Source organism: Pseudorca crassidens, chromosome 5, assembly GCF_039906515.1.
Source record: "Pseudorca crassidens isolate mPseCra1 chromosome 5, mPseCra1.hap1, whole genome shotgun sequence".
Taxonomy (NCBI): Eukaryota; Metazoa; Chordata; class Mammalia; order Artiodactyla; family Delphinidae; genus Pseudorca; species Pseudorca crassidens.
In genome coordinates, this window is record NC_090300.1 from 55515442 (window position 1) to 55528675 (window position 13234).

Here is a 13234-nt window from a genome sequence, read left to right on the forward strand (position 1 = left end):
TCATCAGTAGCTATAGTGACATTTTATTTCTTAGAAAAGGAGCATAAAAAGGATCATAACCAAAACATATTGCAGCCTGATTACTCCCAAGCCATGTGGAGCTGGGGACATGGGGGTTAGGAAATTAACTCCTTTTCTCATTGGTCTTTTGGAAATCGCTCTTGACACATGAGCATTCACTCTCCACACTGGGACTCTCGGCAACATCAGAACCAGTTTTGGAAAAGCATCTTCTTTGCCTCAGGTGTCCTCACGTGATGCCATCTGCTGCCATCTGCTTCTGCATAGACATGGCGGGACTCAGTGTTCTTTGTGGAGGGAGGGTACATACTATTCATTCCTGTTTTGAACATCCTCCATTCCCAAACGTCACTTCAGTAATGTAGGAAATTCACACACACACAATCCATGGAGCCCAAGGAAATTAAGAAAAAATAAAGGCAATGACATGTCATTGCTAAGGAATATAGCCACATTGAGCTTACTAAGAGTGTTAATTTGTGATGTTTTGAAATGTGCCATTTGCAGCCGTTTGTGGACCATAGGCCCTTTTAGGTCAGCAGGTTAGATCACTTTGAAGAGTAAATATTAATGGGCTTCTGTTAGCCTGCAGTGGGTGGACAGCAACGAGGAAATAAACATACAAGCCTCAGCATTCTCTCTTATTTTCTACTGTGAATTTATTATACTCCATCCAGAGAATTCTTGGACATTTCTTTTGAAACAAAACTGTTTTACGGAAACATTTTAAAATTAATACTTTGTATATCATCATTTTCCCCTAAAATGATTTTAAAAAACATTTAAAGATGTAACATGTCTGAATTTCTTCCTTCGGTGCAAAAAAGTTATCTTTCACAATATTAAAGCCTAAAATACTGAGGTTGAAAGAATTTCTTGAAAATGTCAAAAATCTGTTGTTTTGCCTTCCTAGTGTATATTTAATAACAAATCATAGAATTTACTTGGTCCTTTCATTTGGATCTCAGAAAAATTCCTGCCAGGTGAATAAGACAGTTATTATCCCAAGTGTCCAGAAACAGCCTGGAGAGTTATCGACTTGTTCATCATGAAGGTAACAGACTCTGCATTGTGGTCAAGGTCTTTGTACCTCTTTGCACCCACCATGGAGTACTCTGACAGGCAAGCCGAATAAGCATATTCATTTTGTATTCATAGATATGTAAAATATTTTTTTAAAACACTGCCAAATTAAAAGCCCACGTGTTTTTGTTACCTTCAAAGTGTTTAGTTTCAAGAAGACATAGTCAAAGCTGGAGCCAGTTGGGGGCAGAGCCATAAAGAATTCATTTAGACTGTAAACTTTCAGTGACCCACTGAACGTTCCGCCTTGTTTATGCTTCCCCTTCCAAGTAAACATTTGTTTTAGTACATGAGAGCATTTCTCTCCGTTTTTCCTCTCCCTGAGTAAAAATGCCCAAATTTCCATAAGTGGCCAGCATTTCTATAGGACCTGCTGCTCCATCTTCATCTGTTTTCCACAGCGGTTCTCCGCCTGGGTTTTCCAGGACAGGGTAGATGGTATTCACATGCACAGCTTTCCCTCCAGCTCCGGAAAGTCTAAGGGAATGTAAGTGAGAGGGATGCCGTCCGGGGACATCCTCAGGTTTCTCCAGTGCTGAGAAACTAGGTAAATCATTCATGAACCTTGGTGCTTTGTTATTATAAACAGTAACCACTAATATTTATCTAGCACTCACAAGTGCTAGGCATTTTGTAATGGGTTCTCTCTGCATTATCCCATTTAATTCTCACAACTCTCTGAGGGGGTCAGCACTGTTATCGTGCCTATGTTACACAGGAGGAAACAGCTTACTTGGCTATAGAGGTGAAGACCACCAGGCTGTTGAAGCTGAACTCAAACTCAAGTCTGCTGTCTGCAGTGATGGTTATTACCCGCTGGACCTTCAGCCCCTGCACCAGTGGGGCAGCTCCACAGCGGAGCCCCAAGGTGTTTCCACACCTGTCCTCTTACTTGGCCTTCACAAGAGCCCTAGGTCATGGGGCTGATGCCTCCAGATGTATGTGGCTATGGGCAGCAGGGGTTGAGGACGGAGTACAAGACCTCTCAGAGGCACTGCCAGTGTGGGCCCAGGGCTCCAAGGAGACCTATAATGGGCTGTGATACCACAGAGGATCCCTGTGGCTACACATGCCTCAGCCTGAACTGATACTAAAATTACTCAGTGGCTTTATTGAGCATGAACTACATTCTAGGAACCATACCTATATATTGATATAATTTCATTATGTTTCTATAGCATAGGAGCATTCATGTAATAAAAATAACAGTGAGCATTTCATGTGCACTCCTTGGTCACCAGATTAGATTAACTTATGTGGGGGAGAGCTGTGTGTCTATAACATATCTGTCCATAACAGATGTGACAGGACAAGTTCAGATGGACCTCCTCCTGCTGCAGCATGAACTGGTTGTGGCCCCAGCAACCTGGAGAAAGGCCTGCGTGGTGGGAGTTGAGAGCCACAGTGATCCTCAGGGCACCTTAGCCTGATCAGGATGGTTGGTGGCGCTCATGGTGCAGGGTCTGGAGCCATTGGGTACCCTGTATTGAACTCTTACTACGTGTCGGGCTCAGTGCTAAGCTTTTTCCTCACATTTCTGCATTTGGCTCATCAAAACGATCTATGAGGTGGATACTGTCCCTGTTTTGCAGATGGAGAAACGGTTAGCAGGTGCGAGCGATTTGGCAGCCTTACGGGCGGAGCTGAGATTCATGGCCAGTCTTCCTGGATCCAAGTCCCCGTGCCCCACCCCTTGACACCAACAGTGTGGAGGAGGCAGGGGGGAGAAGTGAAGGGTGGCCCAGTGTTTACCAGGCAGCATAGACCAAGGGGTGGCCCAGGGGAGCGCAGACTCCCCACATAGTGCGTCCCTTGTCACCTGGGCCACCCCCGTGGGATTGAGCAGTCAAGGGAATGACGTAAGGGGGAGGAATAGTAAGGGGGAGGAATAGCCGTCGGGACGGCTGGATGGCCACTGTTCTCCTCTTCATGGCAAAGCCTTGCTCCAAGCTCTGAGTCCTTGGTTGTTTTAAAATGTGGAGTCTTCAATCATTGTGTCTTGGGACGTGTAGCATGTTTAATTCTATCACCAAAGGCGTCTGGCTTACTTATTAATGAATTTTAAAATTAAGTTGGCCTTTTTAAAACAAATATTTGAGGAATATTTTTATTCCCTCCCCGAGTGGTTCTAGCCACAGGGTGTTAACCTGTGGAGCCTCCCAGAGAGGCCATCATGCAACTGGCTGTAAATCACTGGCTCTGAAGAAAGAAGGTTCTTTCTTCCCCTGCCTCTTGGAGTGATGGAAAATAATTACAGAATTGGGGTGAAAGAGGGATTATATTTTTTTGTGTTGGCTTGTGTGCTTTTATTTCGTTTTGGTTGGTGTTTATTGTTTGAAAGAGAAGTTACTGTCAGCATGTACAGAAAGAAGCTTAGGATCAACAGATATTTATTTGAGGGCTACTCTGTGTACGAACTGGGGCTTTTACGTGAGTTTTCACATTGAATCCCAGCAGTCTTGCGAGGGAGGTGCTCTTGCCTGCACTTCACTGACAGGTCCGGTGGGAGAGGGTAAACAGCCAGTGTGTGCAGGGCAGCCTCTCCCCACACGGGTGACCCTCCACCCGGGAGGAAAGAAAATAACCTCAGTGTTAGCTGTCTTCTCAGCATTATGAAATGATTATAACTAACACATACTGAGTGATTATTACATGTCAAGACTATTCTAAGCACTTGTCTTGTATTAACCCATTTAAACCTGGGGTGGGCTCTGTCACTAGCTTTATTGCACTGTCCCTGGAGGCAAACAAATGCACTAATGGCAACATTGTAAAGTTTTTCATTGTGAAGTTTTTCAATCACCTGTTCCACAGTGCTTTTTCTAAATAGGAATGCAATTTTAAACGATTAATAAAATGCTGTGGTACAAGAGGAAAACAAGAAAAAGGAACAAAATAGCTATTCCAAAAACAGCAGGTTTTGATGAACTTGAAAATTGAAATATTTGAAAATATGCTATTTGCTCAGTTTAGATTATACTACAAAATTAGAGTACTGAACCTGCTTCAGTAAATTTCTTTGTGAATGTGAGTGCTGCTGCCTACATAGATACACTGAACTTATTTCAGAAGGAAATACTCTTCTCAGAGCAGGGCACGGGCAAGGAAGCAGTACTATTGCTAGTAGTCCTCTCCAAACTCCTCTAAACACCCGGCTTTACTGCAAGTTTGTAATGAAGATGTAACACTTTTACTTCTTACACCATGACCTCCATTTTGTGGTATAAGTAAGGGCAATTACTCTGGTTAGAGATTCTAGCCTGGGTGAGGCTGAGTTAATAAGTAGCCTCTAGCATTAGCAAGGGGTATCTTCATTAAGGCGGTAATGTGTCAGGAGTGCTAAGTAGGTTACCATGGTATTTGGGTTTCAGCCTGGACTCTGTCTTTTCCTGAAATTAAAAACGTTCATTCTTCAGTAAAAGGTGCTTCCTTACACAGCAAAGCAGAGGAACATTAAATGGGTGAAATGACTGGGGCTCAGGAACTCAACTGCAAAGGCTGATTAATGCGTGGATACTTTAAGATAAGTATCGACTGACAGGTTTTGTAAAAAAGCTGTTTAATCTCTGTATCCGTCCATCCATCTGGAGGGGATGTTCGCTAGCATGTGGAAAAGCTGCTGCTCTCCTTCAGAAAACTCTGCCCGCACACAGGACCAGCTAACCCACAGGATTAGGTCTAATTCATCTCTGAATACACAGAGTCTAGCACACAGCAGATGTTCAAAAAATGTTTGCTAAATGAGTGCATAAATTCTGCTTACCCTTAGGCCAAATCAGCCTAAGAGACATTTTGAATTGTGTGTGATTCTATCACTGCCTGACTTCGAGCAGCATTTGAAGACAGCGGATTGTCCTCAGATGCCGAGAAACTGGGAGAAACAGTTGGCCTGTGTAGGGACAAGGCGGTGTGGTTGGATTAACTCATATAGAAGTTCTCAAAGTGTCCCCGGGCCAGCAGATTCAGATTCTGAATCTGCTGAAGATCCTGGATAACTTATGGGAAGTTACATTATTTCCAAAATATTACAGTTAACTATAAAAGGACAAACGGTAACGTTATATTGCAGTTCTAAGTAATCCCGTTTCACTGTGAAAATATTAATTTCCAAGACCTGAGGGGAAACACTCAAAATGTAAGGCCTGTTTTCTTTATCCTCATGCCTCTTATGCCTGTGTCTCATGGAAATATTATTTAGCAGAGAAGTACAAAATAGTCCTGATGGGAGGGAGAAGGATCCAGAAGCTGCCAGTCTAAACTGTCCAGCCCACCTGTGCTGTTTTTCTGTTATTGTGATTAAGCTGATGGATGATTCTGAGCAAAATATATCTTCTTTTTACATATTTTCTCAAAGATCTATGATTGTAAATGTCATCTTACTAGTTTGAGAAAGGGGCTTTGAAAGCTCTTGGAAAGATAAAGGTTAAAATGTAAAGAATTTTCTAGCTAAACCTCAGTTATTTAGAAAATTCTGGTAAAGAGGACACTGTATTTCTCCGGTGCCCAATTAACATTAACTTCATTGCCTAGTACATAGTAGAAGGTAAGGTAACATATCAGATTATATAGATATTGCCATTATGAAAAATTTGAAATTTCTGTTCTTTATCAGTAAACAAAAGCATGAACAACTGATGTCTCTAGAATCTATAACATAATTAAAGGAATCTCATTCTAAGCTTTATATGTTCTTAAATTTGTGTTTTTCTTTTATGTAAGCATATATTAGACATTAAACTTAACAGTAACGTAGCAACTGGCTGATGATTAATTCAGATGGTATGAAAAGCATTTACCAAGTTGGTCTAATCTGTTCCACATTTGTACCATAATTTCTTGTCACTAATAAAAATTCAGGTGGCTAATGGATTCTGCTCCTTTCTCTAGGTTTATTTCAATCTACAGAGGACCCAGCCACACCTATAAGGTCCAGAGGCTGACTGAATTCACATGCTACTCCTTCAGAATCCAGGCAGCCAGCGAGGCTGGGGAAGGGCCTTTCTCGGAAACCTACACCTTCAGCACAACCAAGAGTGTCCCCCCCAGCATCAAAGGTTTGTGGACCGTGTATGCAGTCATGCTCTTCTGTGAGAGTGAGGAAATGTTGGGATTTAAGAGGAGGAGGCTCGATTCTGACCTTGAATATGCTCTCCTAATATTTCTCACATCAGCGAGATAGAATCAAAAGAACTTTCTAAAAGAGATGGTTGAGAAATGGGTTCTCTAGGGGAAATGAGAGGCCTTAAGGGAGAGGGCTACCGGTAATGACTTTTCTCAAGTATGTGTAGATTATTATCACAGATATTTAATGGTGAGACAGCCTCTTCCCCACGGGGGATAGATGGACGAAGAAAAGAAGCCGACCTGAGCGGCAGATGTTGGGTTAGGAATGCGGGTGAATTCCTGGTGATGTGGCACTTATGGCAGGTTACCACGAGGGGTCTGAGTGTCTCTCTGCAGCGCTTCGCATGCATCTTTGGATGACTGTGGTGCATCAGTAGATTAGAGGCCGGTGTAGGCAACATCCACAGCCTTTCCTCCAGCCCGCAGCCCTCACTGGAAAGCTGTAGCAGTGGCCTGTTCTCACCTCCTGGAGTATTTGTCTTGAGGTTTGTGAATGACTGGTTTACCCTCTGCCCCCTTCATGGGATCAGGGAGTGAGCGAAAGCCACGCCCCCAAGGCTCTCCCTCCACCGGGTCCGCTGAGCCCTCATCTCCCATTTTCAGCCACTGCACAGCCGACTGGCCAAGCCGGGCAGACAGCAACAGGGCAAAAGCTGGCTCAGCCCTTCCCACCTAGCGTTGGGCCCAGTCCCAGCCCATCATGGGCTCCTGAGCCTGCGCCCTCACCTCCCCGGTAGTGTGATTCTTGTGAGGGTCCCTGCTGCCTGTCTTTGCTTTATCCAGCTGCTGCCCGAAATGACTCTGAGGCTGACAGATAAGCAGCCCATCTGAACCAGGTTTTACATGGGGTAAAGTGAGGGTTGGCTGTATTACTTGGGTGGCTAGGCAGTGAGCACAATTTGTTAAGAAGGTTCTGTCTGTGTCTGGCCCCAGGAGAAAGGCCATTTGACTTACTGCTTCTACACAGAGGTGCTGTATCAGCTACACCAGGGCACGGAGTGCGTTACAGGAGGGTGCGGGGCCTCCGGGGCCTGGGTCAGGGTCTGACCACAGTCTGGTTGCATTCTGTGAAGGTTTCCCATAGTTCCTTTCAGGGCACTTTATGGTAAATACCTTCCCCCTGCTCCCCTGCCCCTCAGTGGTCCAGAAGCTCTTTGGCTTCTTCATGTGACGAAGATAACTGGTATAAATGGATGTATACTTGCTGGGTCACTTGGGCAGTAAATGCCCTGGCCCTTTGGTGTAGCTTCGCCTTTTGGCTCTAACAGAGGAGATTCCTGAGCACGCTGTGGCTGATAGGTTTGTTGTTGTAACAGGAAGGCCTGCCACATTTACCAATTAGCTAAATAACTTCAGGGGTCTTCCCAGCACTACCTTTGCCTCTGAAGGTGATTATTGGGGGCGATTCATTCTGTGGAAAATACAACACCAAATTGATAGCTCTTGCAGGTCGTGGTACACCTTCTTCAGGAGGACAGTGTCCTCACACTGCCGCACGATCAGGTGTTCCTCCTCTCATTCTTAGATTTAGGAAATTGTCTTAGCTGGAGGACTGTTTAGTCTGATGAGATTATTTAGTTTTCCATAAATTGTAGTTTTGGCCAACTAATACAAACTTTTTTTTTTAAGACAACTTTTATTTTTCTGAAACAGCATTGTACAGAATTGAAAGTAGAAACAACTGCCTCTGAAGAATTCATGTAATTAGAAATTTAAAAATTAGAAATTAAAAATAAGGGCATTCAGCAAGAGCAGTTACACGTGCTAGTTACAAAATGGAAAAATATCAGATATTGAATTAAGCTGTAGAGATACAGTATAAGCTGTAAGAAAACATTTAAAAATTCTACAACATGTAAGTGCTTTTCTGCAAACTAACATAAGTTCACTTTAATCTGGAACAATGAGTCCAGTAGGTAAAAAATAAACTAAAAAATATAAACGTAAGGTAACTTTTAAAGGCTTACCTCAAATGCCACCTGCTCCTCAAACCTTTCTTAGACTCTCACACGGATGTGACTTCCTTCCCCTGGGACTCCCCAACATTTTGTTTGTACCTCTCATTTTAATCTGCCTTACATTTATGTTTGTTTGTACTTGTTTCATACCTTTCTCTCCCCTTCCCTCAACTAGATCTTCATTTCCTCGAAAGCAGTATTTATGGTACCTATTTTTGCATCCCGCAAAGAACCTAACACAGGGCTTAATCATAGAAGGTGCTCATTAGCCATCAAAAAAATAACAAAAATGCAACCCAGGCCAAATAGTTATTAATAGGACAGCGAGCAAAGGGTTCTTCGCCAATGGCTTGCTAGGCATGGAATGTCTTCTCTGTGTAAAGGGTACCCTGCTAGTTTTCTAGGAGGCTGGGCAAATAAACTCCCCTCTCAGGGTGGGCACAAGCATTCTCTCTCTCTCTCTGGGTTCTCACTAATATTACTAAAATATGGGCTATTCATATGATACTTTGAATTTTGAGCTTGGATGTGTGGATTTGTATTTCAGCACCTCGAGTAACACAGTTAGAAGGAAATTCATGTGAAATTTTATGGGAGACGGTACCACCCATGAAAGGCGATCCTGTCAACTACATTCTGCAGGTATTGGTTGGAAGAGAATCTGAGTACAAACAGGTAAGAACCAGCGTGCGTGGCACGTGCGTGGCCTATCAGGGTCTGGCTGGCTCCTTGCCTCTGCCTTTGCGGTGAATAATTTAGTAGCTAGGGAACTACATTTTTCTCAAAATTGGTCGTAGACACTGCCTCACTTGTACCCATTACCTAATTCTTTAGGGTATAGTAGCTCTAGCTTACATTTTATTTTGTATGTGGTGGTATTCTTAAATTTTCAGTTCCACAAGCATAATCTTGTGAAGGGTTTTAAGTTCTGTATTTGTATTTGATATTCATATGTATTGAAAACTAAAGTGCCAGTGGTTTTTCTTTATAGGGAAGTAGTGTCAGCCTAATTACTAAAGCCCATGTCTGTTTGCCTTTTTTATGGAAGTTATAATTGAAGGATAAGGAAAACGACCTATCAGCCCTTGAGGCCTGTGATTCAGAAGCTCTGGGTCACTACTTGTCACCCTTTACTGTGCATAGGATCACCTGAGTATCTGTTAAAAATTCAGATTCTGATTCAGTAGGTCTGGGGTCGAGGTTCAAGCTCCCAGGTGACATTGATGTTGCTGGTCCATGGATCGTGGTTTGAGTAGCAAGGCTATACAGTTCACATGATAAACCCATACACGAAAGAATGTGGTTGGAATAACCAGATAAAGAATTTGGGTTTATCGTTCTTGACACCCTTTTTGATCCTAATTCTTCCAAAGCCACACATTATCTTGTCACTGGATGTGAAGGATTCAGAGACTCTGTGGCTTTCCATAATGTTCCCAGGAACTTAATAATTATGTGAAATCAGAATATAACATTGTCACTCCATTAGAAAAGCTGAGGACCCATTCCTTACCAGCACTTTTAATAGAGGAATGCATTTATGTCAAACTCAAGAAGTTGAAGATAAATGCCAGTGCCTTCCGAATCATTAACATAATTTGCGAACACTTCCTTGTATTCAACTATTGAGGCTCCAGGTACACAAAACAAGTAGAAAATAATTTGATTCAGAGTTTTTGTTAATTTGCTGGTTAATATTCCTCGTATAATAATAAAGAATACTTGTAAATAAAAATGTGTAAAAGGAATCAAAAAAAATTTTAGTAAATCTTACTGTACCTTGTTAATATGAAGTGCCAGATAAAAGAATGAATTGCTTTAAGCACATTTTGCAAAAACTTGTTTTAAACAAGACAGGCACCACCAGTATTGATTAACATCAGTGGATGATTTCACCAGTTTCCATCATTCCTCTGAAATAAGAGCAAAACCACTCTTGTTTCCTTTCACCTTACAGTCTCGTTTTATACAGTATATTTCACTTCACAGTCAGTAATTTTATGTGTGCAGTTGTTTCACCTTACCACAAATATATTACTGGTTTCAGAGTCTCAGCGCACATGAAGAGCAGAGGATTTTCCTGCTAGATTTAGTCATCTTTAACACCAGTAGCATTGTCCTGTCGCATAGCAGTGTAACAAATGGCTAAAGATGAAATGTTACCAAATTTTACAACATACCACTTGACACTTAACAATATTCACTTGCCAGCAGTACATTCATTGCATGTTCATCGTTGTATTTTATAAACCTTTTTATTCCACCACCATGCTTTTCCAACCTGTTCTTGGAAAAAATGTTCTGCTTCTCAAAGCCTACTGATTGCTGATTTACATGGAAAAAGCATTGTTTACTCAGTATCTATACACATTCATAAATTAGATGTCACTGGCAGATTGGCTCTTTTGAATCTTGCTATTTGTTTAATGTTGTATATTTTGTCTCATGAACATACAAATACTAATACACAATTACATATATGCTTCAAAATATATTTCTCATTGTAAACAGCTATAAATAAGAGTTTCTTGTTGAAAGTAGGTGAAAACACAGTACACCAGGGCGGGCTCAGTAGCTGGGGAATTAGCATTCTTCTCGTAACCGTGTATTTCCTGCATTTACCAAGAAATGATTAAGGCAGGTAGTGGTACTTGAAAAGCCACCGTTGAGTCAGGGACAATTTGTACTGAGTTTTTTGCTTCTCCCTATTCAATAGACATTAACTTAAACATGATGTTTTGAGTACTTCATTCAGTTGTTCTGGACACGAGATAGGGAATGAAATCTATTTATCTTATGTGTGCAGAGTAATGGTTAAAATAATTATAGTCCAGAGATAACAGGCTTTGAATGCATAGAGGCAAAGCAAAAGAAAATGAGAGGTCATCAGTGCAGAGCGTACACCACAGCAGATCTATGGGCTTATATAGGAAGCACTGTGTATACTTCAATTACAGCACTAATCAGGCAGGATCCACTAATGTGTGGGCTTGTGTTATTCATTTTTATTTTCCCAGGTCTGGCACATAGCTAGGCACTCAGTAAATGTTTCTTGCGTGCATGAAAGAGGCAGTTTCACAGGAACAGGGTGATTTATACTTGCAGTGGTGAGAATCAGTAAACTTCACCATAGGGGAGATTTAGAAGTGATGCTTGTAACTGAGGTGAAAAAAATCACCAATAATAGAACAGTGTCCTTCTGTTCCCCTAGCTCATTTTTACAGGCGACATATGGTAAGGGCCAAGTCTTTTTCTGATATGTTGCTGGAAACATTGACTTTAACTCTGTAATTAGCTTTCTTTGGTTGAGCTATCATGATGTGGGGCGAGCATCTGGTTCTAATTATGAGACTGTCTATTACAGTATTAAGTCCTCACCTAAAGTTTTACTCTGTATTAGAATGCATGCATATATTGATTTGGCTTTTCTGCCACTTAAAAAACGTTTCAAGCACAAGCCTTTTTCAAGAACCTTAAAACTTCTTTTCAAACAGTATTAATTGTAAAGCATTCTCTTTTTTTTAAAACATCTTTATTGGGGTATAATTGCTATACAATGGTGTGTTAGTTTCTGCTTTATAACAAAGTGAATCAGCTATATACATATACATATGTTCCCATATCTCTTCCCTCTTGCATCTCCCTCCCTCCCACCCTCCCTATCCCACCCCTCCAGGTGGTCGCAAAGCACCGAGCTGATCTCCCTGTGCTATGCGGCTGCTTCCCACTAGCTAGCTAGCTTACGTTTGGTAGTGTATACACGTCCATGCCTCTCTCTCGCTTTGTCACAGCTCACCCTTCCCCCTCCCCATATCCTCAAGTCCGTTCTCCAGTAGGTCTGTGTCTTTATTCCTGTCTTACCACTAGGTTCTTCATGACATTTTTTTAAATTTTCTTGAATTCCATATATATGTGTTAGCATACGGTATTTGTCTCTTTCTGACTTACTTCACTCTGTATGACAGACTCTAGGTCTATCCACCCCTTTACAAATAGCTCAATTTCGTTTCTTTTTATGGCTGAGTAATATTCCATTGTATATATGTGCCACATCTTCTTTATCCATTCATCCGATGATGGGCACTTAGGTTGTTTCCATCTCTGGGCTATTGTAAATAGAGCTGCAATGAACATTTTGGTATATGACTCTTTTTGACTTTTGGTTTTCTCAGGGTATATGCCCAGTAGTCGGATTGCTGGGTCATATGGTGTTCTATTTGTAGTTTTTTAAGGAACCCCCATACTGTTCTCCATAGTGGCTGTACCAATTCACATTCCCACCAGCAGTGCAAGAGTGTTCCCTTTTCTCCACATCCTCTCCAGCATTTATTGTTGCTAGATTTTTTGATGATGGCCATTCTGACTGGTGTGAGATGATATCTCATTGTAGTTTTGATTTGCATTTCTCTAATGATTAATGATGTTGAGCATTCTTTCATGTGTTTGTTGGCAGTCTGTATATCTTCTTTGGAGAAATGTCTATTTAGGTCTTCCGCCCATTTTTGGATTGGGTTGTTTGTTTTTTTGTTATTGAGCTGCATGAGCTGCTTGTAAATTTTGGAAATTAATCCTTTGTCAGTTGCTACATTTGGAAATATTTTCTCCCATTCTGAGGGTTGTCTTTTGGTCTTGCTTATGGTTTCCTTTGCTGTGCAAAAGCTTTGAAGTTTCATTAGGTCCCATTTGTTTATTTTTGTTTTTATTTCCATTTCTCTAGGAGGTGGGTCAAAAAGGATCTTGCTGTGATTTATGTCATAGAGTGTTCTGCCTATGTTTTCCTCTAAGAGTTTGATACTTTCTGGCCTTACATTTAGGTCTTTAATCCATTTTGAGCTTATTTTTGTGTATGGTGTTAGGGAGTGATCTAATCTCATACTTTTACATGTACCTGTCCAGTTTTCCCAGCACCACTTATTGAAGAGGCTGTCCTTTCTCCACTGTACATTCCTGCCTCCTTTATCAAAGATAAGTGACCATATGTGCGTGGGTTTATCTCTGGGCTTTCTAACCTGTTCCATTGATCTATATTTCTGTTTTTGTGCCAGTAC

General features: G+C 41.5%; 1 protein-coding gene across 3 annotated transcripts in view; it reads left to right on the forward strand.

The window, feature by feature from the left end:
- FNDC3B (fibronectin type III domain containing 3B) overlaps window positions 1-13234 on the forward strand; it is a 358179-nt gene that overhangs the window by 329458 nt on the left and 15487 nt on the right. For all 3 annotated transcript variants that reach the window (XM_067738062.1, XM_067738064.1, XM_067738065.1), the window contains exons 24-25: window positions 5992-6158; window positions 8734-8861. In XM_067738062.1, coding sequence (XP_067594163.1) covers window positions 5992-6158; window positions 8734-8861 — 295 coding nt within the window. The remainder of the gene's footprint in view (window positions 1-5991; window positions 6159-8733; window positions 8862-13234) is intronic.